The sequence below is a fragment of the Eulemur rufifrons genome, chromosome 5 (genome assembly GCF_041146395.1).
Source record: "Eulemur rufifrons isolate Redbay chromosome 5, OSU_ERuf_1, whole genome shotgun sequence".
In the NCBI taxonomy this organism is placed as follows: Eukaryota; Metazoa; Chordata; class Mammalia; order Primates; family Lemuridae; genus Eulemur; species Eulemur rufifrons.
Genome location: NC_090987.1, coordinates 15,851,309 through 15,875,617, shown reverse-complemented (window position 1 = coordinate 15,875,617; position 24,309 = coordinate 15,851,309). Strand labels below are relative to the sequence as shown.

General features: G+C 37.7%; 1 protein-coding gene across 1 annotated transcript in view; it reads right to left on the bottom strand.

The window, feature by feature from the left end:
- TCF4 (transcription factor 4) overlaps positions 1-24,309 on the bottom strand; it is a 338,084-nt gene that overhangs the window by 218,309 nt on the left and 95,466 nt on the right. Inside the window, exons 3-4 of the mRNA XM_069467971.1 lie at positions 4,706-4,767; positions 1,723-1,819 (exon numbers count right to left, since the gene is read on the bottom strand). Of these exons, the coding sequence (XP_069324072.1) occupies positions 1,723-1,819; positions 4,706-4,767 (159 nt within the window). The remainder of the gene's footprint in view (positions 1-1,722; positions 1,820-4,705; positions 4,768-24,309) is intronic.

Genomic DNA, 24,309 nt, shown 5'->3' with positions numbered 1-24,309 from the left:
GTTGCCCATGAGGAAACATGAACAAGAACAATGATTTAATACGTCTGTACTGCTTGGTATATTCTGTAATATTAATTTATCGAGTTGCTCTTTACAGTAAAACGCTTCCAAGATCTTATAAATTTCTAAATATGAGTAGTTATTTCTTTACTCTCTTTTCCTTAACTTTAGTCATTAGAGAATAATTTTAGAATCTTCCAAATAAGTTAGTATATCTTAATTCACAAGACTAATCTTTTCAAATTAACCTTTTATAATATTTTATAAAGGTGGGTAAAGATAAACAGAGAAGAAAGGTATTAGAATTAAAACCATTACCATTGACATTGAAGAGTCAAAAGTTGTTCTTTAAAATCTAAGTGGGCAAATGCATCTAGTCATCTGTATCTATATATCCTGAAAACAGGAAACTTGATAAACTTTCCTATCAACAATTGATAAAGAGCTAGAATTCATTTTAGTTACAATGTTAAAACATAAATATGAAATTTACCATTTTGACATCAAGAGGAACACAAAAATAAGAACAACCTATGATCAAACCCACCTCTGTGGTTCTCAGAGTAGAGATGATGCGCAAAAGTACAAACATAGAATGTTACTCACCAAAAATAAACTGCTAGTATTTCTCTGCTTTAACTATTTTTTGTTAAATACCTGAAATTCCTTTGGATGAATTTGACAGTGATTTTTGAAAAAAATGACTGAGATTCCAGTATTGTCCACACATTAAGTATAGCTTCCAAAGCTTAAAAATAAGGACATTCCTTAGAAGCATTTGCAGTTACGGTTTCAGAATGATGTAACTATTGCTGTGTGTTTTCCTTGGAGCATGGTCCAACAGCTTGTGCCAAGAAATTTAACTTCATTTATTGACAGAGTCACAATAGAATTTGGCCAACTTGAGAGATTTACTAATATCGTTACTAACTTTCATTTACTAGAACAACGATCATTTTTTCCACCAAAACTGAAGTAACTAGCTATTGGGACCTTTTAAGCCATTATGAATTATCTTTTCATCACTCAGGTTACTGCTGTTAAACAAACATCCCTACAGGGTAGTCAAAAGCAGAAAAACATGCTAAGTACGCCAGTATGAAGGGCATGCTGGAAATTCGCAGAAAGCCTCAAACTAACACCTAGCTTCTAGCTTGCTTTCAGTGAAACAGGATGGGGTCTGCCTAGACCATCAGCACTAAAGTTCACGCCTTGGTAAATACACAATCAGATTTTACATTGCAACTTGAATTCACTACTCTGATTTAAACACATTGAGACCATTAACACTACTTATTTCTACAACACTTTAATAAAAACGCACAGCTAACACTGATTAGATATCATTGCCAACCAACAGACCCAATGATATTTTTATATTAATTATTCACGCCCTGACTTCATTTACCTTAACTTAGAAAACTAGCATTGCAACTTAGAAATTGGGATGCATGCTTTGTATCTAAAGAGGACACAATTTCCATGTAGATTCAGTATCACTGACATTATTTCATCAATCTTCCACATGGTTGTAAAACTTAGTCCTTGACGTACTATTACCAAGCATAGACTGCCAATATTTTTCTAAATTTATGATAACTACAAGTGAACTGGCTAAATATCCAAGTTCCTAAAACAGAACCTCTGTCCAGAGCATGGTTTCCCCTTCCATGGTAAAACAAAAGCATTCAAAAGTGTATGTTAATTTAAAATTGGTCTTACTTTGTATTCTGGAATTGACAAAAGGTGGAGAGAGATTGTCGTGTGACCCAAGGTCTCTGCTGGTCATATGGTCATAGGGAGTCCCATCTCCATAGTTCTGTAAATGAAATAACAGTGTAAGTTATAACTTTATATTCATAAATCAGTACATAAACATACGCTCAGTACTGAAACTTCTCCTGCCCAAAGAAACTGGAGTCTACTATGCCTTCCCTGGAACCTCCTAGAAGGAACCTGTACCTTCAGAAGTATAATGGGTAGGAGAGAGCTCCAGATTCTGCAAAGTTCAAATTTTCCTCATAAAAGCTTTGAAATGTTGGGAATAATAATAATGGTACCAACTGCATGGAGTTGTTGACATAATTAAATGAAATAATGCATGTGAAACACCAAAACACATGTAAAGTATATAACAAATATTAAAAATTATTTTGATAAGCCCATATCAAAGCAAAATTGTGCTATAAGGAAAAATTACCCATAGCACACAATGAATTGCTTTTGAAAGACCAAGGCAGAGCCATTTAAACAACAACATTGGGCTTTACAATATTGAAGTTTCAACGATTTATTACAGCTACTATTGTGGTTGTAAGAGAACTGGAGTTTTGCATAAGTAATTAACACATAAGAATTTTAAGAATATGAGGATATAACTATGAGCAAACATCAAAACTTAAGCATAAATTAGCATTTCTGCAGTGGACAAACACAAAAACTGTTTTAAAGCAGACAATTTTTGGCAGAGACACTTCAGTTTTACAATTATCTCCTTGTTTCAACGGGAATTTTAAATGATGTTTTTAAGCTGCCCAGTCACTTAATTTTAATGGAGGAATTTGATAACATATAGAAAAGAGTTAAAATCATCTCTATTATACAGTTCAAATTTCAGTCTACTAAAGTGCATAAAGTGACCAAAAAGGGGGAGGGGTGGGGAGAGTCATTCTGCTCAGCTGGTTGAACTGCCCATAAAGTCTAAGTCAAATTTACTCAGAGGTGTCAGTTGGCATGTAAGCCAAAAGGCAGAATCTGCCCACACAAAAAAGACGGATGCTGTATGAACAATGAGAAGGCACATCACCTCACTAGAGAATGTTTGGAATCTTAAGGAAAAACAACTCCGCTTTCAATCACCTTTCCTCATTTATAAAAATTAACTTGAATGATACTATATTCTAATTCTGCCAATATGTCAATATATAGAAAGATGTCACATTTTAAATGCCTAGCATGGGTTTTCCACTCACTCGTTCTATACCAGGCATTGCATAATACTAATTATTATTGATTAAGTGGCTGCATCCTAGATAGTGTACTAAGAGCTTAATGCACATTATCTAATTTAATTCTCAACACAGTGCTGCAAGGTAGGAGATAATATCACTACTTTAAGACGAGAGAAGAGAGACTTAGCAAGGCTGTCTGGGTAAAAGTCTGCAGCAAATAATCTGTCTCAGGCAAACTCCTTGGATTTAGAAAATATAAATTATGATATATTCATTCAAAACTATTCACCAACATATTTGAGAAAAATGGCAAGATAGCTAATGAAAACTAAGTGAGTTTTTAAAGTAAATCAGGATGATTCTAAATGGATCTTGTTCTCCAAAGCACAGTTAAAAGTACTATGCATATTGAACTGAGAAATCATAAGAAATTAAGTAAATGTGAACGAACTAAACAATAGAGGGGGGTTCTGTCATCTCTACGTGCTGTCAAGGGGAATGGATTTATTTCTGCAAGTGCACACTGTAATATGAGGAGGAGGAAAGATTTCCTCAACCCATCCATATAAAGCATTAGAATGTCAAACTCGACAGCTGGTGTAAGGGCTCAACGAAGTTACTGGTAAGCTTAGAGATCCTGCTGTACCCGACTTAGGGTGAGGATTGCTATGCCAAGGACAGGTGGAAATGTGTAACTATGACTTGTTGAAATGTCCTCATTTTGACAATTTGATTACCTTCCCTGCCTTTTATACCAAAATAGAGACCTCCTCCCATCCCAAATTTATGTGAACACTTACTATAAAATGTTATAGCATTTCTCCTCCCTGGAGAATGCTTCATCTATATAACCAGTTGGGGGAGGAAAAGATGTCTGTTTTACAATGTACACTAAGTCTACTTTTAACTTGGGCCATTATGTGTATATCATAAAAGCTGACATGGATTTTAGAGGGCCTAGAAATGGTTCAGTTAAAGACATTATACATTAAATCATGCCTATTTAAATTGGAAAAAAATAGAAGATCCCCTGGTTCTATTTCATTTTACAAATTAGGAAAATGAGGACCAATGAGGTGAACTGACATTTTCAAGGTCATGTATGTACGAAAACACACAACATCTAACCACACCATCTATCCCATTCCATGATCTTCCCATTATGCCCAAATGAACAACTAATTCATGGAGGAAAACCACAAAAAGGTAGCAAAAATCTGAGACCAAATCAATGAATGAATCTAACTGGTGATCAAAGACCCTATTGGTGGAATGATAACATGTTTACAAAGTGAAATGAATTCACATTCACTATGTAGAGTATATTGGTAGGATAGAACCTCATATGTCTTTAGGATTATTCAATAGTTTATTCACATCAATATATTACAGAAATATTAGAATTTTTAAGTTGTTCCATCTAAAACAAATATCTTTCTATAATAGCTGGATCAATAACTGGCAAAGGTAAGGCCAAATATTTAATGCAAGATTTTTCTTTGGGTTAGCAGAAGTGGAACAGGTATCAAATTGAATAAAAGCACCCAATAAGAGAATGAAAAAAAAAATTCCAAGCTGATCCTCATTACACTTAGTATGCATATCTGTGTGTGTGCGTGTGTGTGTGTGTGTGTGTGTGTGAGAGAGAGAGAGAGAGAGACAGACAGAAAGAGAGAGAGAAAAACTCACCTCCTGTTTGTCAATTTACATATGTGGGATGTCTGGTTGTGGGAAAAAAGATTAGATATACTTACCCTGGACGGGCTTGGATGTCCTCCATTCCCCCAGGACCCTGAGCTACTTCTGTCTTCTACATCTAGGGACAAGAAAAAAGTTCTTTAGGCTTTCTTGCAATAATTTTTTTCTTTTTGTATATGCACTTTTAAATTAATGTTTCAAATTAATCTCCTGTTGCCTTTAATTAAGAATCAGGCACAGGGCTACCATGATGATAGTGGCTTTTGACCCATCTACTTAAATTAACTCATTTAAATTCACAGCAGAAATGAACTGGACCCTCAGGAACCAGAGGTATGAACATAAAAATTACTTCCATCCTTTACCAGTGCTTGACAGCCTTGATTTTTATAGACATGAAACTGCACTTAAAAGTTTTATTAAAAGCTTTTGGACAAAGCAAGTTTAGAAATACACTAACACAACTTCAATTCCCCCAAAAAGTTAAAGTAAATATCCCTACTAACACTTGCAGTATCCTTGCATAATGCTGCTCTCGGATACTTTTTGTTCTCTAAGCAAGGTTTATCACACAAGGCAACAGATATGCAACAGAAAATATGAGACAAAAAAAGTATTCAGTAGTCTATTTCCACCAGCACATTACAGGGATATTAGGATTTTTTAAAAAATGTTTTTTAGGTTAAGACAATACTGTCTCTGTCTTTCAATATATTTTTTTTTTTTTTCAAATGAGACATACCACTTGCCCTGTGAGATACTTAATCTGGGCTTTGAGATGTGGAAATGAAAGTTGTTATTAAATTACAAAGCAATGTTTTATTTTGATAAACGATGGTGAAAAGACCTACATAAACTACCAAAAAGTTGGAATTCTTCTACACTCTGTACCAGTGAAGTTTTAATGCTGAGCAGATGACGAAATGTTCCGTCAACACTTCAAATAGCAAATACTCAGGATGAAGAGTCTAACAGCTAAGTTACCATATTAATTGCTTCAAACATGAAAGTGTTTTAAAGATCAGTCACTCTATATTTAGGAATGGCTTTGAGATTTTTGATGAAAGGGCTTTCGTGAGTATAAAAAGTTTCACGGTTCTATGATTTTGATCACGGTTGATAACAGACGGCCATCACAAACATCCTCTGACAGAACTGGAGGAGGAAGTGTGAAACTTTGGTTCAGGAGACATAATCCCATTTATTGTGTTTCCTAACATTTCAGTGATACTGTTTATTCTCTTAATGCTCTACTGTCATTCCTTTTATTACTGCTATTTTATTACCGGCAGAAGTAATCACAGTATAATTAATTGATTTATTTTTGGGTACATTAGAGTACATGGTGTTTCAGAATATCTTAAGAGATGGAAGAGTAACAACAACTAACTTATTACCACTAAATTAAATTCTCTCTGTCTTTTCTGTTTTTCTTTTTAATGACAAATATTATTTTTTTTTTTTAGTTGGTGCTTCAGAAGATAATGCAAACTGCAAATAGATGTTCCCTATGGACAGCTAAAATTAGTGCACAGTGAGCCCTAAGGCATGTCAGAAAAGCTCTTCGGACTGCATCAAGCCTAGAGAAAAGGTGTAAAACTTTCCCCAAATCTGCTATTTAACAGCCCAACATGCTGGCCTGGCCTGTATAAACTAAAGTACAGGAAGAAGTTACTTACAACCCTCTGGGCTGCTCACACAAATAGGTTTTGTAGCCTACATGGTTCTCTTAATTCTTAAACAAAAACCAAATATTTTCAGCCAAAAAAAAAAAAAAAAGGATTTTGTATAAATAACAAAATCTCTCAACCACTGCAAGCTTTTCAAAAGTCTGGCATATCTTGACTTTCTTTTCACCTATAACAGCCAGCTTAGATTCATTTGAGAGATTTCTCCTCTTAAATTTGGCCAAAAAGTAATGGAAGAACAGATTTGAATCCTTATATCTATCATAAGACTTCAAATTGTTTGGACTCATTTTATCTTTTCAATTTTAAAAGAGGAATTTAAACATGAAAAGTAGGCAGAGACTTAGAGGAAAGGGGACCCACCCGCCAGGCCAGTGGTTCTCCACTCGGGGCAATTTTGCCCCTTAGAGGACCTTTGGCAATGTCTGGAGACATTTTTGGTTGTTGCAACGTGGGAGGGGTGTGCTCCTGGCATCTAGCAGGCAGAGGCCAGGGAAATCTGCTAAACATTCTATTATATAAATGCACAGAACGGCTCTTCACAATAAGAGATGTTCTGGCCCCACCTGTCGTTGCACTGAGTTTGAGAAGCCCTGAGCTACAGCAAAAAGAAAGAATCGAGTTGGAGAAAAGCTAGCATTTGACTTATAAATCCAGTAAGAACTCTTACTAAATACACAGTGTCTTAGGCATTTTAGCCCAGACTTGAGCTGGAATGTTTCTTCTTGAAAGATGTGGACATACATCTTCTGTCCACAGAATAAAGGAAAAATGATGGTCAACCAAGCAGCTTGCTAATTAGCAGGCAGATAAAACACATCAAAACTTGAGTATTCCCAACTGGGCAATTTCAAAAGCGAGCAATCCACTAATTAAAAATGCTGGAAGTCTAGCTTTTTCAAAACAGGTTAAATACTGGCTGGGTTCCTTCACAAATAGATTCCCGACCAATCAGATCTGACTGCTCTTTTCCCTTCCTTGCCCATTTCCCGGCCTCACACTGCTGTACCTTCCTTTCTGCTTCCTCCCTTTTATAGCTCTCTGTTGAACAGGCTTTTCCTTCCCTTGGCCTCCTCCTGCTAGACCTAAAGGATGAGGACAAGTAACTAGCTCTCCCAAACCTAATAAATAGAACAATCATATGAATTCTATTTTATCTTTGAAAAAAATCTATACAACTGGTGCTCATTTATCCATAGAAAGAGGAGACAAAGCTAGAGCACGGATAATGGTAATTCATAAGGAACGTAAACATGTTACTTTTAAGTCATCTGTCTCCATCTTCCCTCCCCCTGAACTTCGTCAGACCGGCCAGTCAGTTAGCAAGCATTTCCTCAATAACTATTCCAGCGCATCTCAAAGCGCATTTCAAAGCGCCATCCACCTCCATCACAATCACCTGTGATGCTCATTTTAAAATTGGCTTCTTAGGGCCCATCTCAGTCCTACTGAGTCTGGAACTCTGGGGATGGAGCCAAGAAAACTGTGTTTTTAACAAGGTCCCCAGGTAATTTTCACACACATAAGAGTTGGAGAACCACAAGACTACTTACTCTGTTGGAAACACAAGACAAACGCATGCCCCAAACCATCAATAGCTGCCTGTCTTACTCCCTATCTTAAAATTCCTGTCTGGGTTGCCAGTTTCAGCAGCATCCAGTGCACACCCGCATCACATCTGCATCCCAGCAGCTCCTGCCCGGACTCTCTTTTTATGTGAAGCCGGCACATGGCCTACACTTGGCCACTCCTTACTCTCTGCTGGTGGGCCTGTAAGTGCATACCCTTTTATACCATGTATTCACACCTGCTACTCCCTCTGCCTAAACCGTTCCTCACCTCTCAAAACCAATAGCACCTCACATTTAGTGAGCTTAAATGTATGTCAGACACTGTGCCTCTTAAATGCTGTAATAGTATCCTGATCTTATATTATGAGAAAACGGAGGCTTAGATGGGATAGAAAACTCGCCCAAGGGGTCAGTGAATGGCAGAGCTGGGACACAAATGCAGGTGCTGTGGGATGCTGAAGCCGTGCTCTCCCCACCACCATCAAGTCTCCCTGGTAAGAATTTCACATTTCTCTATAACCAGCTGAAAGGTTCTGTCCTGTCACTTCTCCCCAGACACAGTGAATAGATTTATTTGGGAGTTTATACCCACTCTTGTGTCCAAATGTATGAAATAAATATCTGAAGGAATCAAGAGACTGGAAAATAAAAATAGGAGAATAAAAAAGCCAGGGGTATGACAAGTTTCTCAAAATGTACACTGTGAAAGACTGGATATTTGCTAGAGGTGGGTCCAAATTTTAGAAGCTATTAAGTAGGCAAAGCAAAGAATGAAACAAGATTGACAATGACCCATCAGACAAAAACACACAAACTGTTCACAAGAAACATAACTAACAGAAAATGTCTGCGGAGCTCCCAGCACAGAGGACAGAATGTCACATGGCTGTCCATAGTATCAACAACAGGCACAATGATGGTGTTTGTATGGCTGGCTCAATATGATAGTTCAGCACACATACGGGAGTTATTATTAATCTAACCATGTGGGTATACATACAGCTATAAAACTACATATTTATATGATACCAAACTGTGATATATGTTCCCCATAGGAAAGAAACATGCCTTACTTATATAAGTACCCCTCAATATCTTCTGTGGTGGGCTCACTCGTTCCTTACTGGAATGAATTAAAACAGCACAAAGTGAAAAGTAAGTATTTTGGTATGAAAAGTGGTGAGACTACACAGTATATAGGAAGAGATGTATGAACTCTATTAAGGCAATCTAGTAACAAATGAATAACTGCCTGGTACAAAGCTGCTGAATATTTAGTTCTTGCCTCTGGCTTATTCTGTTGCCCGCCCCTACCCAAGATGAGAAAAGGAACAGAGAGACAATATCCTAGGCAGGAGGAGGGAAAGGAAAAAGGCACATGAACAATAGAAACTACTGTTCCAAAAAGACAGAAATGGGCTCAAATATTCAAGATTTTTCTAATTTTTCATTTTACCCTAAACTAAGATAGACTCTGCAGTTTTCACAGGATTGACGGTGGTTCTAGGTGGCGACCTAACAGCCCACAAATTTTCATCTTATTTGATTAGTTCTGCATGAGCCCCCTCTAAAACGCCTGACATTTCAGAACCACATTAGTTTGGGCAAAATTAGGACCAAGTGTTCCATTTAGAGGAAAGATGTACAGATATAATTCTAAGTTCCATGATTTCCCACTCACCTTCATTAAACTTACAATTTGATCACTCAAATCTCCACTTTGCTCATGTGGACAGTGAGACTGACACTATCAAACAGACTCAACACACGTTAGAAAACACAGCACTGGGAGTTGAGGTGAAGACCTGGAATTCAACAGAGACCAGCTCTCAGGTCTGAGCAAGTCACTGGCCTCTCTGAACTCATTTTTTGTGAACTGTAAAATAAGCAAGTTTGATTTCCATTCTTGGAAATAGGGCAGGCTAGTATATTTGGACAACTCTCCCACAGAAAACTAAAAATGATGGATAACATTTTTGTAAATCTTCTTTAAACTACTAATGAGCTAACAAGATGGCAAGGAATCATCGAGCCAAAATCAAAGTGAAGGCTGGAACCCAGGCGAAGAATAAAAGACATTTTTGCCCTGAGGACATTTGCCAACCTAGAAAATGTAATGGCCTCTTGGGTCAAGAAGAACAGAAGTGAAAACCCAAGACCCACCCAAAATCAGTATTCTAACAGATGGTAAGGGGATAACAGTATTGCAACCTTAAGTAGTTATTTTTAAAGTAAATGAGTCAATTAACACTTGTAAAACACTTAGGGATGTACCTGGCCCATAGTAAATACCTATCATGGTCACTAATACCTACCCGTGAGTGCCTAATTTACTAATACCCTCCGACATCCTAGGAAATCCCAGTCTCACATTTTTATGACTCCTACTTCTGCTAAACAGGTCAGAGACTTTTAAATACTCTCCTGGATCTCAGAAACACCCAAAATATTTTGGTTAAACAAATCTCACCTTCTCCATGAACCTCTACAGCACAATCACAGTGAGAATTCAGTGAGCAGTAGATTGGTTTACCTTTAGAATATTCTCTTTATACGTCAGAGTATTTCTATGTGCAATATACAAATGACATGCTGTCAAAGGTTATGTATGCTGACCAGAGTCCCAAGCTAAGAACACCAACTAAATACTATGTAGGTTTAACTCTGATTTGAAATAAACAAGTGTGAGAGTTACCTAACTCGTCGATTTGAAGCAGAGTAGAGTTGTGTACTGGTCCTTTCTATACTTTGAGCTTACACCATGCCAAACACCCAGGACCCCAGAGTTTTATGAAGTCAGGGAAACACCCAAAGTGGCATTCTGCATTGCTCCAAGAATCTACAAACTCCTGTTCTTGTAGAAATATACTGATTTCCTAATGAAAACTTCTACACATTCAGAATGTGTTCGGAGATCGAGGATGTTAAATTCTTCCAGGAGAGATAATCAATCTGAAACATGTTGAAGTCTACACCGTCTCAAATCCTTCTCCCTGCAACAACAGACACTATTAAATATCCTCCACACCATTATGGAGACTCGCAGACTGCGTACATCTGTGGCTCCTACTAATTTCCTAGTCCAGGAAGAACCCTTGGCTGAGCCCTCCGTACAAACTGCGATGGCATATGCTCTCCGTCAGTGCCAGATGAATTTAGAGTTCAAAATATTTCATCAGCAAAGAGCGTGTTAAGGATGTGCACATTTTCATTAGCACCCAGTATAATAAGAGCTCCAGAGTAATTTGAAGTCAAATTTGAGTACATAGGAAGAGTTGAGGAGCCTCAAATATTGATAGACAATGTCCACATGACCATGATCATTTCTGTTTTCTATTAGAAACAAGATATAATGCTTCATAATGAGTGATGTGAGCACTAATGAGAAACTTGATGAGAAGCTTCCAGCACTTCACAAATCTGACTAAGCAAAGGATGAGGGTTGTGGCAATGCCACCTGCACAAATTTTAAGATACAGCAAATATAAAGAAAGCAGACCTGGGCTTTTGATTTTCAGATGACTGCTGCCAATTCTGGCTTTCTCAGAGCGAATGGATTTTTTCCTATCAAAAAAAAATCTGAAACTCAAAGGTCAAGTATGAGATGATCTTACAGTGTTTTATATGTGATAAGGAAAGGTAAAGTGGATATACTGGTGAGAAAGTATAGTAGGAAAAAATCTGTTCAGAGGAGGATTATTGCAATAGTTTAGTTTTTATTAACCTCCAAATTAAACTTCTGTTACTATGTCCTTTAAAACAATATTATTTTCCTTAAGCTCAAAATAAACTATTTTTCAAAAATGAACACTACATCTCAGCTACTTAAGATATGAAGTTCATTCCATCGTGTGGTGTTATAAAACAGTGAAAGAATTTTCGTATAATGTGAAATTCAGATAATATGAAAGTAACAAAATGAAGTACATAGCTATCATGTTATAAATACGTCAGTGATGTTCCTTATTTTGAAACTCAGAAATCTTTTTGAAACTCAAGGTAGTAGACAGTTAAATTATGAAACTGAAACAAAAGTATCCTGGAGGCCTTTATGATCAATCCCTGTAATTTGGAGGTGTCAATGATAATCTAATTTGAATGGCATTATCACTTGAATCATTAATGTGAAATATGGAGAGAAGAAAGCAAACTTTCAAATGTTGGGGACTAGCTCATTGGAGTCTTCATCTTGAAGAGAAGTTAGTGCTTTCAGGATGCCGTCTTTCTAAACAAGAGCCCAGAGACAAGAGCCATGAACAACTGAGGCAAGAGTATAACTGGAATTGACTATGCCTCCTTTGACTTTTGAAATGTGACCAATCTAAAAGCACTCCATAAAAATTAGTCTTAACTGAAACAACTTTCTTTGAGAGTAAACTTATTTCAAATTAGGTGACAATAACAGTTGGAAGTAAGCTGCCATATATAAAGACTTTGAAAAAAAAAAATCTAAGTGCCACCTACCTTCAACATTACACAAATAAGCTTTAAAGTAGCTGAACTAAATGTGAAAATACTGGTACCTTTTAAAGACGTGCATACTTACAAATACAAGTCATAAGGTGCAAGAAATAAAAGGCAGACACTTTAGAAAATAAAACGTTAAACAACAGAAGAATACATTTAAGAATATGCTTTATTTCCTAACAGAACAATATATAACTCTGACATCTTGTACATGTAATTATACATGTATTTTCCAAATCATGCATATAATTTTGATGCTGCAAAATCCATAATATTATAATGACTTCAGATATACAAATTGATATTTAAAATGCCTATTTGATAAATAATTTATTAACTTTATTCCAGTGGGGGGAGGGGGAAGCACCAAGATGAAACATATAACAGTTTTCTCTTTTCTTCTTTTCTTTCCCGATACTTCTTTTCTCCCCGGGGTGCCATTTGTGAGATTCTGAGAAGGGGAGGCTGGCTTAATTGAAATATTTGTAGGCTGTAATTGCTCTGCCTAACCACAACGGCCCACTTCTCCCAAATGGCATTCCTTCCTCTTGCTTTCTCCTTTTTCTTCTGTTTCCTTTTACATTTTAACAAAATCTACTTCTCCTGTGTCTTTTATTCTCATTTACTCTCACCCCCTATTCCAGATGCTTGACGAATACTGGTGAAGCCAGTAGTTTTACATATCCAAAATTCTTCCCTAAAATCCAGTTTTCCGGCACAGTCCCTTTTGCTTAAAATAATCACTCCCATAAATTGATACTCATTTTATCCCTTCAAGATCGCAGTCTTTCCACCTGTGTTTAACACTGCAGCCTATGACCTGGCAGTGACAACCAATCAATCTTACATGTTATCTTCAGGGGTCATGTCTTAGTTTTAGGCCAATTTTCTCTGTATTTAGGCTCAAATGTGCAAACCGCACTATATTACTCTGCAAAACATCAATGAGAAGGCTTAATTAAGTAACACTGACAGATAAATCCATTTCTTTCTCAGTAATCAAATCAAAGCAGGTTGACATAACACAGGAACTTAATACAGTTATTCCCTTGTAATTGGAAAAAGGCCCTTTACTTCTCATTAAAGCAATCTTCTGGGTATTGGCATAATAAGAAGGCTCAGAGCTTTAATACTGCCCTATAAAAGTCTCAAGATACAGACCCCTTAAGCAAACAGGCCAGATTATCTAATTCCTTGATCACAGCAGAACATGTAGTTCCTACTGTTTTAAACTACTAATTCTTTATCTCTGCTACAATTAAAAAGAGGTAAATCAGTATCAAACATATAGAACAGAAATTTGTAAAAATGCATAAACTGTTTACAGTTTTATAAATCTACCTCCACATGTATTTGAAGGGAAGCAGCCCATTAAAAATGAATTCGAAATACTTTACAAATGTGAAATTGTAATAGCTTGGATCGGGGAAAATCTCTTTATTTTACTCCATGTGCTCAATAGGACATATTTTGCCTAAATTTACAGTGTCAACCATACAGTACAACTTTGTTAATCAGAACTGTGAGAGAATGCAAGTTTTAGTAAAACATTTAATTTCTGTGGTATATAAAAAATAGTTAAGTCATTTGGTCAACTGTAGGTTGCTTTGACAAGGCTAAAATGCAGAAAAAGTACAACAATATTATACCCTGTTCATATCCCAAAACTAAACAAAATCGTTTTTTACCCTTTTCACTCCAATTTTGAGTGTTTGTTACTTATTAATTGGTAAGTGATCAATCACAAAATGATTATAGCAACTCCTAAAAGGATAATTTATAATCTAGGCACTACATAAGTGATTCCCGAATGTTGGCTGACCACTAAAATACCCCAAGGAACCTCATAAAAAATATAGATAACAGGGCCCCACCTGGGAACTAATGAAGAAAAGATCAAGGCCTGAAGTCAAGGAAAAAAGTATACATTTAATTCTTCCTATACGCCTCTACTTTTTATTTTTAAAAAGTTTTTAATTACAATACCCTTAAAACTATACAATATGTTGTTTCTAAGCCAGTTGCGAGTTTTGAGTAGGCTACATCAGGAATATCCCTTTATCCCTGAGTTCTTTGCATTTCTTAAGAAAAAGCGTTATCAAAATCAGGAAATTTACTGTTGAAACTTTGATCCAATCCATAATCCATATTCCAATTTGACATTTTCCCTTCTCTGGTAGAAGAATCGGTACAGAATCATGTAGTGCATTGAGCTGTCACCTCTCTTTCATCTATTTTAATCAGTAATAGGGCCTCAGTATCTTCCTTTTTGTGATATTAGAATTTTTGTAGAATACGGGTCAGGTATTTCATAGAATGTTTCCAATTTGGGCTGATCTGATGCTTCCTTGTAATCATATTCAGGTAGATACACTACTACAAAAGTCGCCTTGTGTCTTTCCCAGGATATCCCATCCAGAGCCACATGCTGGCATGTTGGTCTGCCCCTCATTTGCTGTCAGTTTTGGGGGTTTTATTTTTGTTGTTGTTGTTGTTTTACTTTTTGGCCAACTCTTGCTCATTGTTGTCAACTTTGATCACCTTGTCAAGGTGGTGTGCAAATTCTCCACTGTGTAATTACAATTTTTCCCTGTTGAGCTAATCTGCAATCTATGGGGAGGTTCTTTAAGAATGTTAAAACTAGTTTTTAATTATGTGCTTACTGAAAAAAATTAAAATACAAAAGTGTGCAGGGTAAAAGTGGAAATTCCCTCAATACCCACTCTGGCCCCATCTTCGTTTCAGATCTTACAGATATGATAGTCTTACAGATCCTCTGGTCTGTGACCAACTGGTTTTTGCAACCACAGAAATGCAGGGCAATAAATGCAAAACTTAACTGAAATTTCTGCTCTATTTAAATTGACAAGAAATAGTCCTCAATCATTTATAACCTAGAGACATTTCAATGGATGTGATTATTAGTTGTAGCCTTGTGACCTAGGTGGGGATGGGAAACACAGCGACACGAATAAATTAAGAAATATTATATTATTCATTTTGAAGGAATTCAGCCCAGATGAAGACAAGATTGAATGACCTGCTTGTGAATTAATGCCACATGTAAAGCCAAGTTAAAGAACCGATTTTGGAGTCATGCTCTCCTAACTCTCCCACCTCATTCTGTAAACCATTGTGTGAAAAGGAGACCTGCCTAGCAGCCACACTGCCCAATTAAATTCAAATGGATAGACAAGCACACTCATGACAGAGAAAAATCTAGCCTGGTTTTCATATGCTGACAAAAAAAAAAGTGGACAACAGATCTAACATATTTTGAAAGGGGGAAGTAAACTGACACTTTAAAAAGAATATATTTCCACATTTAGGGAGCAGGTATACAAAGGAACTAGCCACCCTAACAAAGTGAAGAATAAAGTTTGACCACAGAAAAGACTGTGAGAGGCACTCTGCCATTTAGTAGAACATAATGCATATTACACAAAACTCAGTGAGTTAACAGTGTCATCAATATAAGGTAGAAATGGTCCTTTTAACCTTTGGATAAAGTCCTTGTCATCTTATAAACTGAACAGTGTTGACAGATTTCAACTCTGACTTATAAAGGCTTAGAAAATTTTCCTCACAATTCCATTTCAGCCAAAAGCCTGGCAGACATTGGCAAAGGTTTCCCTAACTTGGGCTTATAAATGTGTGTGGGGTGTGTGTGTGTGTGTGTGTGTGCGCGCGCGCGCGCGTGTGCCTGCCTGTGAAATCAGCATATATACACACACAGGATATACACACTTGCCTTTCCTAATAGTTTCTTGACATCAGTGATGGTGTTTAAAACAGTTCCCATATGTTGCAACTTGTTTAGCTGATGCCTCCTTGTTTTTGATCAGATCGGTCAGAGGTCTGACTGGTGACTTAAGGATTTTAGGTTTTATCTCACAATAATGTAATCACATTTTTTTATTATGCTTTCTACTTTCCAAAACTTGAATATATTCATCTTATTTAAAATGATATATCTGGAATCACTGAAAGTAAGAAATTGGGATCAAGACGAGTACTTAAATGCAAGCAGATCCAAATCATTTTTCAAAAAGGAGAAAAAAAAAATCACAAGTAAAAGAAACTAGTAGATACCTTATATAAAAGAGGCCATGTAAGACATTCAGGCTATTACTATTACTTCTTTAACTCTATCAGGTAATAGAATACTTGCTAACATTCATTAGAATACTTGCCAAAATAGGAAGTTTAGATAGTATTATAATGATCGAGTTCCCATCATGTCAGCAATGAAAAGGAAATTGCCAGTGTCCTCTCTGTACTGCCCTGTGTCTCATACAACATCATTGCATCGAACCGGGCACAAGTTTGACATCAGTTTGGGAAAGGCCCAGGGGCTGTGACAGCAGCTTAGGTCTACGACAACAAAAATGGACTATGGCTTCCCCCAAACCACGCTGCTGTTCTTTACTTTCACTTTTGAGTGGTCTGAAACATGCTCATAACGCAAGTAGTGAAAATACATCTGCCTTAATTTACTAGTCCAGCTGTTGGGGGTAGGACCTGAAACAGATTAGAAAGCATCCACTGATAATTTCTTAGGTTTAATCACATCAAATTTATGGAAATAAGCATTTTTTTGTTGTTGTTCTAGTAAGTCTGCAAGTCTGATGCATCCTGCCTTCTGCTGAACTGATAAGCAACGCGGTACTGGTCAGAAAGAGATGAGCTGCTCTGAGGTACTGGTCTCACAAATTCAGTAAGTGCAATGGTAAAAAGCTGTAACTCTTCCTCAGGAATGGAAGAAATGTCATTAGTTTGAAACGAGATAGAAGCAAAGACGTGAAGAATGACAATAACCAGGCATCTTGAGAGAAAACAAAAAGCAGGGAAGGAGTCCAGGGGAAGCCAGGGCTGTCAGAAGAGAATAATGATTTATCTGATGAGATTAGCAGAAAGTTTGATTAGAAAAGATGCCTTCTTAACATAGCAAAGATTGCAATGTTACTTTAAGATTTTGTTGTAGGAAAAAACAGTGCCTGCCAAATGTGGTCTGTAACAGCACAGGCTAGCCATGAGTGATACAGTGGGAAAATAGCCACTAAGCCAGATTTTATTTGATTTGTACTGATGATTTTTATTAGAATACATGGATCATTGCTTCAACCTTTCCATGTAAAACCAAATCAAATTCAAAAACTCACACATCAGTCACCTAACCTTATGTCATTCCTTCTGCTTTACTAAAGTTGAGCCACATTTCAGCTGATCTGTCCTCGATAAATCGTTCAGCTACTCAAAACTGTTGGGCCAAATTCTGGGAGGCAAGTGGTACACAAAAGAAACGCTAAATCTGCAGTTACAAATAAGAAAGCCAAAGAAAGGAAATACTGCAAGCTTCATAAATACAGAATGAAATCAAAACAATATACAGCCGATGCAAAACAAGATAAAATGAATTCTCTTCGTTGTGTCAAATGTGTTATAATTGTTTTTTTTAAAGGCTCTCAGACCTCCCCGAGATTTTCTTAAACCCTCTTTAATTCAAAGCAAATTGCTCTGAAACCAGAGAAAGTCCACAATTACATGGCATGAGGCGATCTAAAGTGCAATAAATAGTTTTACAAATTAAAAATGTAACAACCTTTAAGGTGAAAATTATAAACATTAAATATTACATTTGTGGGAAATCTCTGCATTATTTCTAAGAATTACTTCATTAAGAGGAACAGAAGTTTAATTATATGAAACATGGCAATGGTGCCTAAAACCGACTTCCTACCATTTCTTTACCTTGTCCATTTCATATCAACATTTTCCCTTTCTTCCTCAGAAACATTGCAGGTTTCAATTTAAACCTGTAAGCAATAATTATTGTTTGGATATGCATTTCTAGTTAACACATCAGTTCCATTCTTCGTGATTTCCTATAGTGTCTCAAACAACATCTGAAATGCACATTATTATCTTTTCTTCAGAGAAGGAACAGCTTTCCCAGTTACAGCCCATCAGCAGTCCCAGTGCCTTCCAGAGGCTGAGCATGAGCCAAATGCTAGTACCTAATAAAACCCCTCTAAAAAATAATAAAAAATAAAATAAAATAACCAAATATCTCTGAAAACTAGGGGTCACCAAACTTTCAGGTCTTTGGCATAACCCTGTGTGGCCGAGACTAGGCTATATTTTCACCCATCCCCATCTTTTCATGCACCTGACCACCCAGGAAGTCTAAATCTCCCATCCTCCTTTGCAGTCAGGTGGTACCACATGACTACGACCGGGCCAATAGAATATGAGCAGAAGTAATGGTTGCCTTTTCCAGGCCTGGCCCCTAAAGCTTCCCATGTAATCTTCTATGCACTCTATTTTGTCCTCTTTGGTCAGCCTGCTACCAATATTTAATGAATCCCCAAAGTTCTAGGGGATGGCAGAGCTGAGGCATGGAAGAAGCCAGACTTTAGGGAGAAGAGCCCACCCACAGTGGTCCATGACACCAGAGGGAAATAACCCTTTGCAGTGTTAAGCTACTGAAGTTTGGGGATTGTTTGTTCCAGCAATTAGCATACCCTGACTAATGCAGCCTCCAAAACAGACTTCCGTGAATTCTGGCGTTATGATTCTATCTTCCAAGTAAAGCAAACATACGCAGTTAGCCCTGGCACCAGTCAGAATTGTGAAGCAGGGGAAATTGGTCTTTGAACTATCCTTCTTTCCCTTTCAGACTTGTTTTCCCCTCTTAGCATTTCCTCCCTCTGAGCACCAAATGTTCTCAGGCTGCTCAGTCTCGTCTGTCTCAAGAAACTAAACCCAATACATTCATTATCCATTCATTCTTCACCCGTTACCTTTTGAACGCCACTGATGACGGTGTGGTGAGCTGCTTGCTACTTTTGCAATTTGGGAGAAACTCTTTAACATCTCAGACCGTGTGTTTCCTCATCTGTAAAACGGGAATTATTGCATCTACCCTCCAGTAATGTTGTGATGATTACAGATAATTTAGAAAAAAATGTCACCATCGAACTTAGAACACATAGGAACTCAAAAAAAAAAAAAAAAAAAGGAGAACTCCTATTTTTATTATGATTACTGCTATGATCATAGCATGATATTTGACAGCAAAAGGGATACAAAATTAAGATAACATAGGGTCATTTCTCTCTGAAATATATATTCTAGATTGGGAAAAACATCACATGGAAAAAAAGGCAGAATCTGATTACTAAAAAAATGTTGTAGAATTTTAGAGAATGCAGAAAGTTATATGGGCTAGAATTGATTGCACAATATTGATGATTTAGGATGTAGCAATGTTAAATTTCAAAGGGGCCTAAGGGAAAAGTTCGTGCTTATCCTAAGGGAATAAACTGTTATACCCCAGCATCCCTCATGTCACATTGTATAAGAGGGGCACCTGTTCCCCATCTTTCTATGGACTCAGTGATAAATTCTGTGTGAACGATGACACAGATGTCACGAATCCTAGCATAACACTGGTAGGGGGTATGAAATGGTTGTGCTTTAAAACAAACAAAAACCAGCAAAAACAAAACACCTAACCTTTTCTGAGATATATCTAAGGAGAAGGAAAGCAGTGGCATCCTGGTGAGCTCACTGGCATTATTTATGTGTGTATCTCTCCAACTCCAAGGTCACTGCTGCAACACAGTGGTAACTCAAACCCAGCGCTGGTGGAAGTATTTACACCATGGAAATTGGCAAACATCACAAATTATGGCATTACATTTACCACCACACCAATGAAAACAATCATCCATTGTGACGTATTTTTTACTCAGATTGCTTCATTTCACGCACAGCCACTACCTGGGTAGGTTGTATTATCCTCATTTTACAGATAAAAAATCAGGCCTCACAATGTCAAGTGATTGGCAAAGAATCCTTTTAGCCTGTGCTCCTTGAACTAAACACCAGGTTGCTTACAAAAGTGAAGGGCACCTGGATTTCTTTTTCTCGGCATATCAAATAGATATTCCTAGGAACACAGAAAGCTGTCCCTTAAAAACATATAAATTCAGCTGGAAGCAGTGGCATGTACCTGCGGTCCCAGCTACTAGGGAGGCTGAGACAGGAGGGTCACTTGAGCCCAGGAATTCGAATCCAGCCTGGGCAACACAGTAAGACCCTGTCCCTTAAAAAAAAAAAAAAAAAAAAAAGTCTAAATGCAGGCAGTCCCCCTCCCAATGTCTTTATTTTTTTACTGTCTTTCGTTTTGCTTCTCTACTCACCAGACGCTCCTTAATCAAAATACTTCATTTCTTACCACCCTTATCTCTACACATCCAATTAAACATTTTGTACCTATGTTCTTTCAAGAATTACCAATTACAATGTCTCAAGAAATATACTTGTGCCTAATGGTTGGGCTAAGTTACGGACAATCTTTAAATCAATGATTCCTCATACACCTGCCCTCATCAAGGTAATCCATGCCATCTTGGGCTGAGCTACAGACTCCACTGAGTAAGTCTGGGTTTAGGAGGAGCTGAGATACCTCTGAAATGGCAGAAGAGGTTTCTAAACATTAGCTCAATGAGGACTGCTGTCAATGTCTGGTGTCAGAGGCTTAGATATGGACCTCTGTGGGGTGGGGAAAACCATGAAACTTCAATGGGGTTCAGGTGCAGCTTGAGATCCAGTGGATCCACATATTAGCAAGGACAAAGTTTCTTTCCATCCTTCCCTCCCCTCTGCCACCACCATAACAACTTCATCCTAGAGCAGGCTTCTCTCATGGTCACAGGATTTCTGGATCTATTTGTTTTCTTATTTACTTTCAATGGAAGACAGTTCAGTCTATAAAAGAGCAAAACTCCTCCTGAACTTCCTCCCAATTGGGACCATGATGAGACCAATCCCTAAAGCTAGGGAATACCTTGCATGGATTACTTAGGCCTGGATGACTCAAACTAGTCACTGCAGTGAGGCGGGTAGAATTACCTTGATTGGTTTAGTCCAATCACTGCTGTCCCTCGAGGACGTAACAATCCCACACAAACTACATGGACAGCGCACACTGGGAAAGGAGTAGAGTACATGTTACTGCAACAACCACAATCAGAGATGGAGCCTCAAAAACCACTGGTGTATCAATTTATAGTATACAGTGCATCGCCAAAAAGGTCTCTGTGAAAGGACATGTAGACCCCCTCATCATGCCACCCCCTCCTTCAAATACTTCCAAGTCTTCCCATTGGTGTCAGGATAGGATCAATGTCCTTAATTGTGGACGTCAGGCCACCTTGCTAATGCACCCACACACCCTCGCTTTCTTTCCTCCAGTTACCTGATTCCTCCAACAGTGCTCACCCACATCACTGGCTCTTCTGCTGCAGAACCTGAACATGTGTTTCCTCCAATTTAACACTTTCCCGCCCACTCCCACCACACCCCCTTCCTGCTTTGCCTGTTTCACACCTATATCAACTCTCAGCTGAATCCTCACTTCCTCCGGGCAGCTTTCCTTGTCCTCCCCACCCCCCGCCCCAACCCCCTGACTAGTAATAAATGTCCTTCTCGGTCATGTGTTTTGTCCTCCTCCTTCACTGGACCTGCCACAGATGTAATTTCACATTTTTATGATTCTCAAGCTGCATAAAGCCAAGGACTGTGTATGGTCTGTCCCCCTATTCCTCTGCCAGTACCCGGCGCTGTGCAGCTGTGCAGGGCAGAAAGGGGCCCTCGGCACAACCCTGGTTAATTGGATGACAGTGTCTTCAGCCCCTCAAATGGGCCCTGCACGCAGGAAAATATCAAAAACGCCAGCAGAACTCCCAAAGTTATGAAATATTCCACAGTGCTCCTGTGACTTTGAGAAGAATGACCTATCATGATGAAAATTCATAATGAATTTTTACCCTGTCTGTCCACTATTAACTAAAGAAATTACACCACAAGTACGCCATAAAGATTAGCTTGGCACAACATATCTTTTCTCTGTCATTTAAGTAAGTGCTCATTTCACATCTACGCAAACACAGATTAAGATTCAACAAGAAATACGCAGATCAGTACTCTTAGCATTGAAACACTTCACTTGCCAGTCACATGACCAGATGGAGTTAATGTACAAATCTCAAGCTCAGTGACTTCTATAGTAAAAAGGCAGTGAAACAGTCAGTCTTCATGTATGTCTTATCCCTTGACAGAAATAATCTCTTATATGGTCATAATAAAGGGAAATATTTGTCTCTTTATGTTCACTTTGATATGCACCCTAGTGATTTGACACATATTATATAATCATTGGCCTCAGGACAGAGGAGAAAACAACTGTTACCTCTACAGTAAAACCGCTTTCTGTGATCAGGTGATAGGAAGACAGAAAGTGGGTTAGGCATTCTGTGTCAGTTACTTGGACGGCAGTTACAACTCAGCATTTTTTGGAAAACCTTTCCCCTGCAACTTCCTCATTGATTAACAAGAGTATCATTAATATTTAAAGTTCTGCGTCAGTTATAATAACCAGAACCACCCTGGTAACAACAGTAAATACCCCATAGCAGTTTACTGCTTTTGATTTTTCAAGGCACTTTCACACACAATATTTCATCTTCCTTTACAACTTCATACATCAGACAAAGTCAGGGGTTAGTCCACGTCCTCAAGGCAAGTTATTGGAAAAGCTGGGAGGAGAACCTAAAATCTCTCCTTTCAACCTCTTTCCAAACTGCCTCTCACCCATTTTCTTATGCCATGAAAGAGAAGTGACATCTTCAGAAGTTGAAACCCCCAATTTGGATGAAAGATGTTCTCTGTAGAAAAAGTTATCTTTCCTCTTTGCAAATTAATTATTCAGAATCCCAATTTCCTAATTATCAGGGCTCTTCTTTTGGGTTAAATATGCCCCACAGTAAAACACAACTGTTTAAATTAATACTGAAGCATTTTAAATTCATTTTCATGTACTGTTTTCCCCTTCACACAGAAAAATAGAGAATATTTTTAAATTGAAGGTATATTTGAGAGATGATAATATGTATCATTTTGTAAGCTATACTTGAAAATTCTCAAAGGTATGAATATAATACATAACCAAACCTCTTAACAATTAATCCACCTATGAAGAAAGTTCTTTGTAAATAATAACAGTTTAGGCAAACTCTATATAGTTTAGTTCACGTTGTTAAAAATCTCATCTTTCTCTTAATTGTGCATGATAGTAGGGCCCAGAAGTAAACTGAGACAGGGTAGTGGAAAGCAGTCCCCATATAGATAGAACAGCTATTATAAAAGTTTACTCACATAGAATGAAGCACATGAGTGTACCCTGTGTGCTGTGGTAGAGAAATGACACTAATTTAGATGAATTATTAAAAAAAAAAAACCCACCATCGCTTCTTTCTTATTCAGAACATTACTTTATCAAATGATGCTATGATACTGTTAGTTCTGTCTACTCAATATTCACTTCCCTCTTCTTTCTTCTTAGTAGAACATGCAGCAGTTTTTGTTATTACTGCTATTTGTTTTCACAAAGCCACTCCTCCTCCTAGTGGACCAGTAACGGATGACTTCATCTCCAGTTCCAGAAGTCCTGCAGCCAATCACAGCCTTTACCCTCCCCTGGCCAAGGACTGGTTTAAAAATGGGCACTAAGACACAAAGGTGCAGCCGTCACTGGGTTCCTGGGAAAGGTCTCCCTATTCCAAGGAAACAAAAACATTAGGAGAGGGTGACCTCTTATCCTCTCTGAACATTTTCCTGTTTGGATGTGATGCATAGAACCAAAGCAGGAATCTCCTTATCATTCCTAGGATGAAATGAGTACACAGAGGAGGAAAACACCAGAGATTTTGGAATAGGTTACGTAATATAATCCATTTCCTTATGTTTAAGTCAAATTTGAGTCAGGATTTTCTTTTATTGCAGCTGAAAACATTCTAAAGTAAACAGAAGATTCCCGCCTCTCCACCATCCCAGAAGCAGGCTTATGAACTTAATTCTCACTAAGGT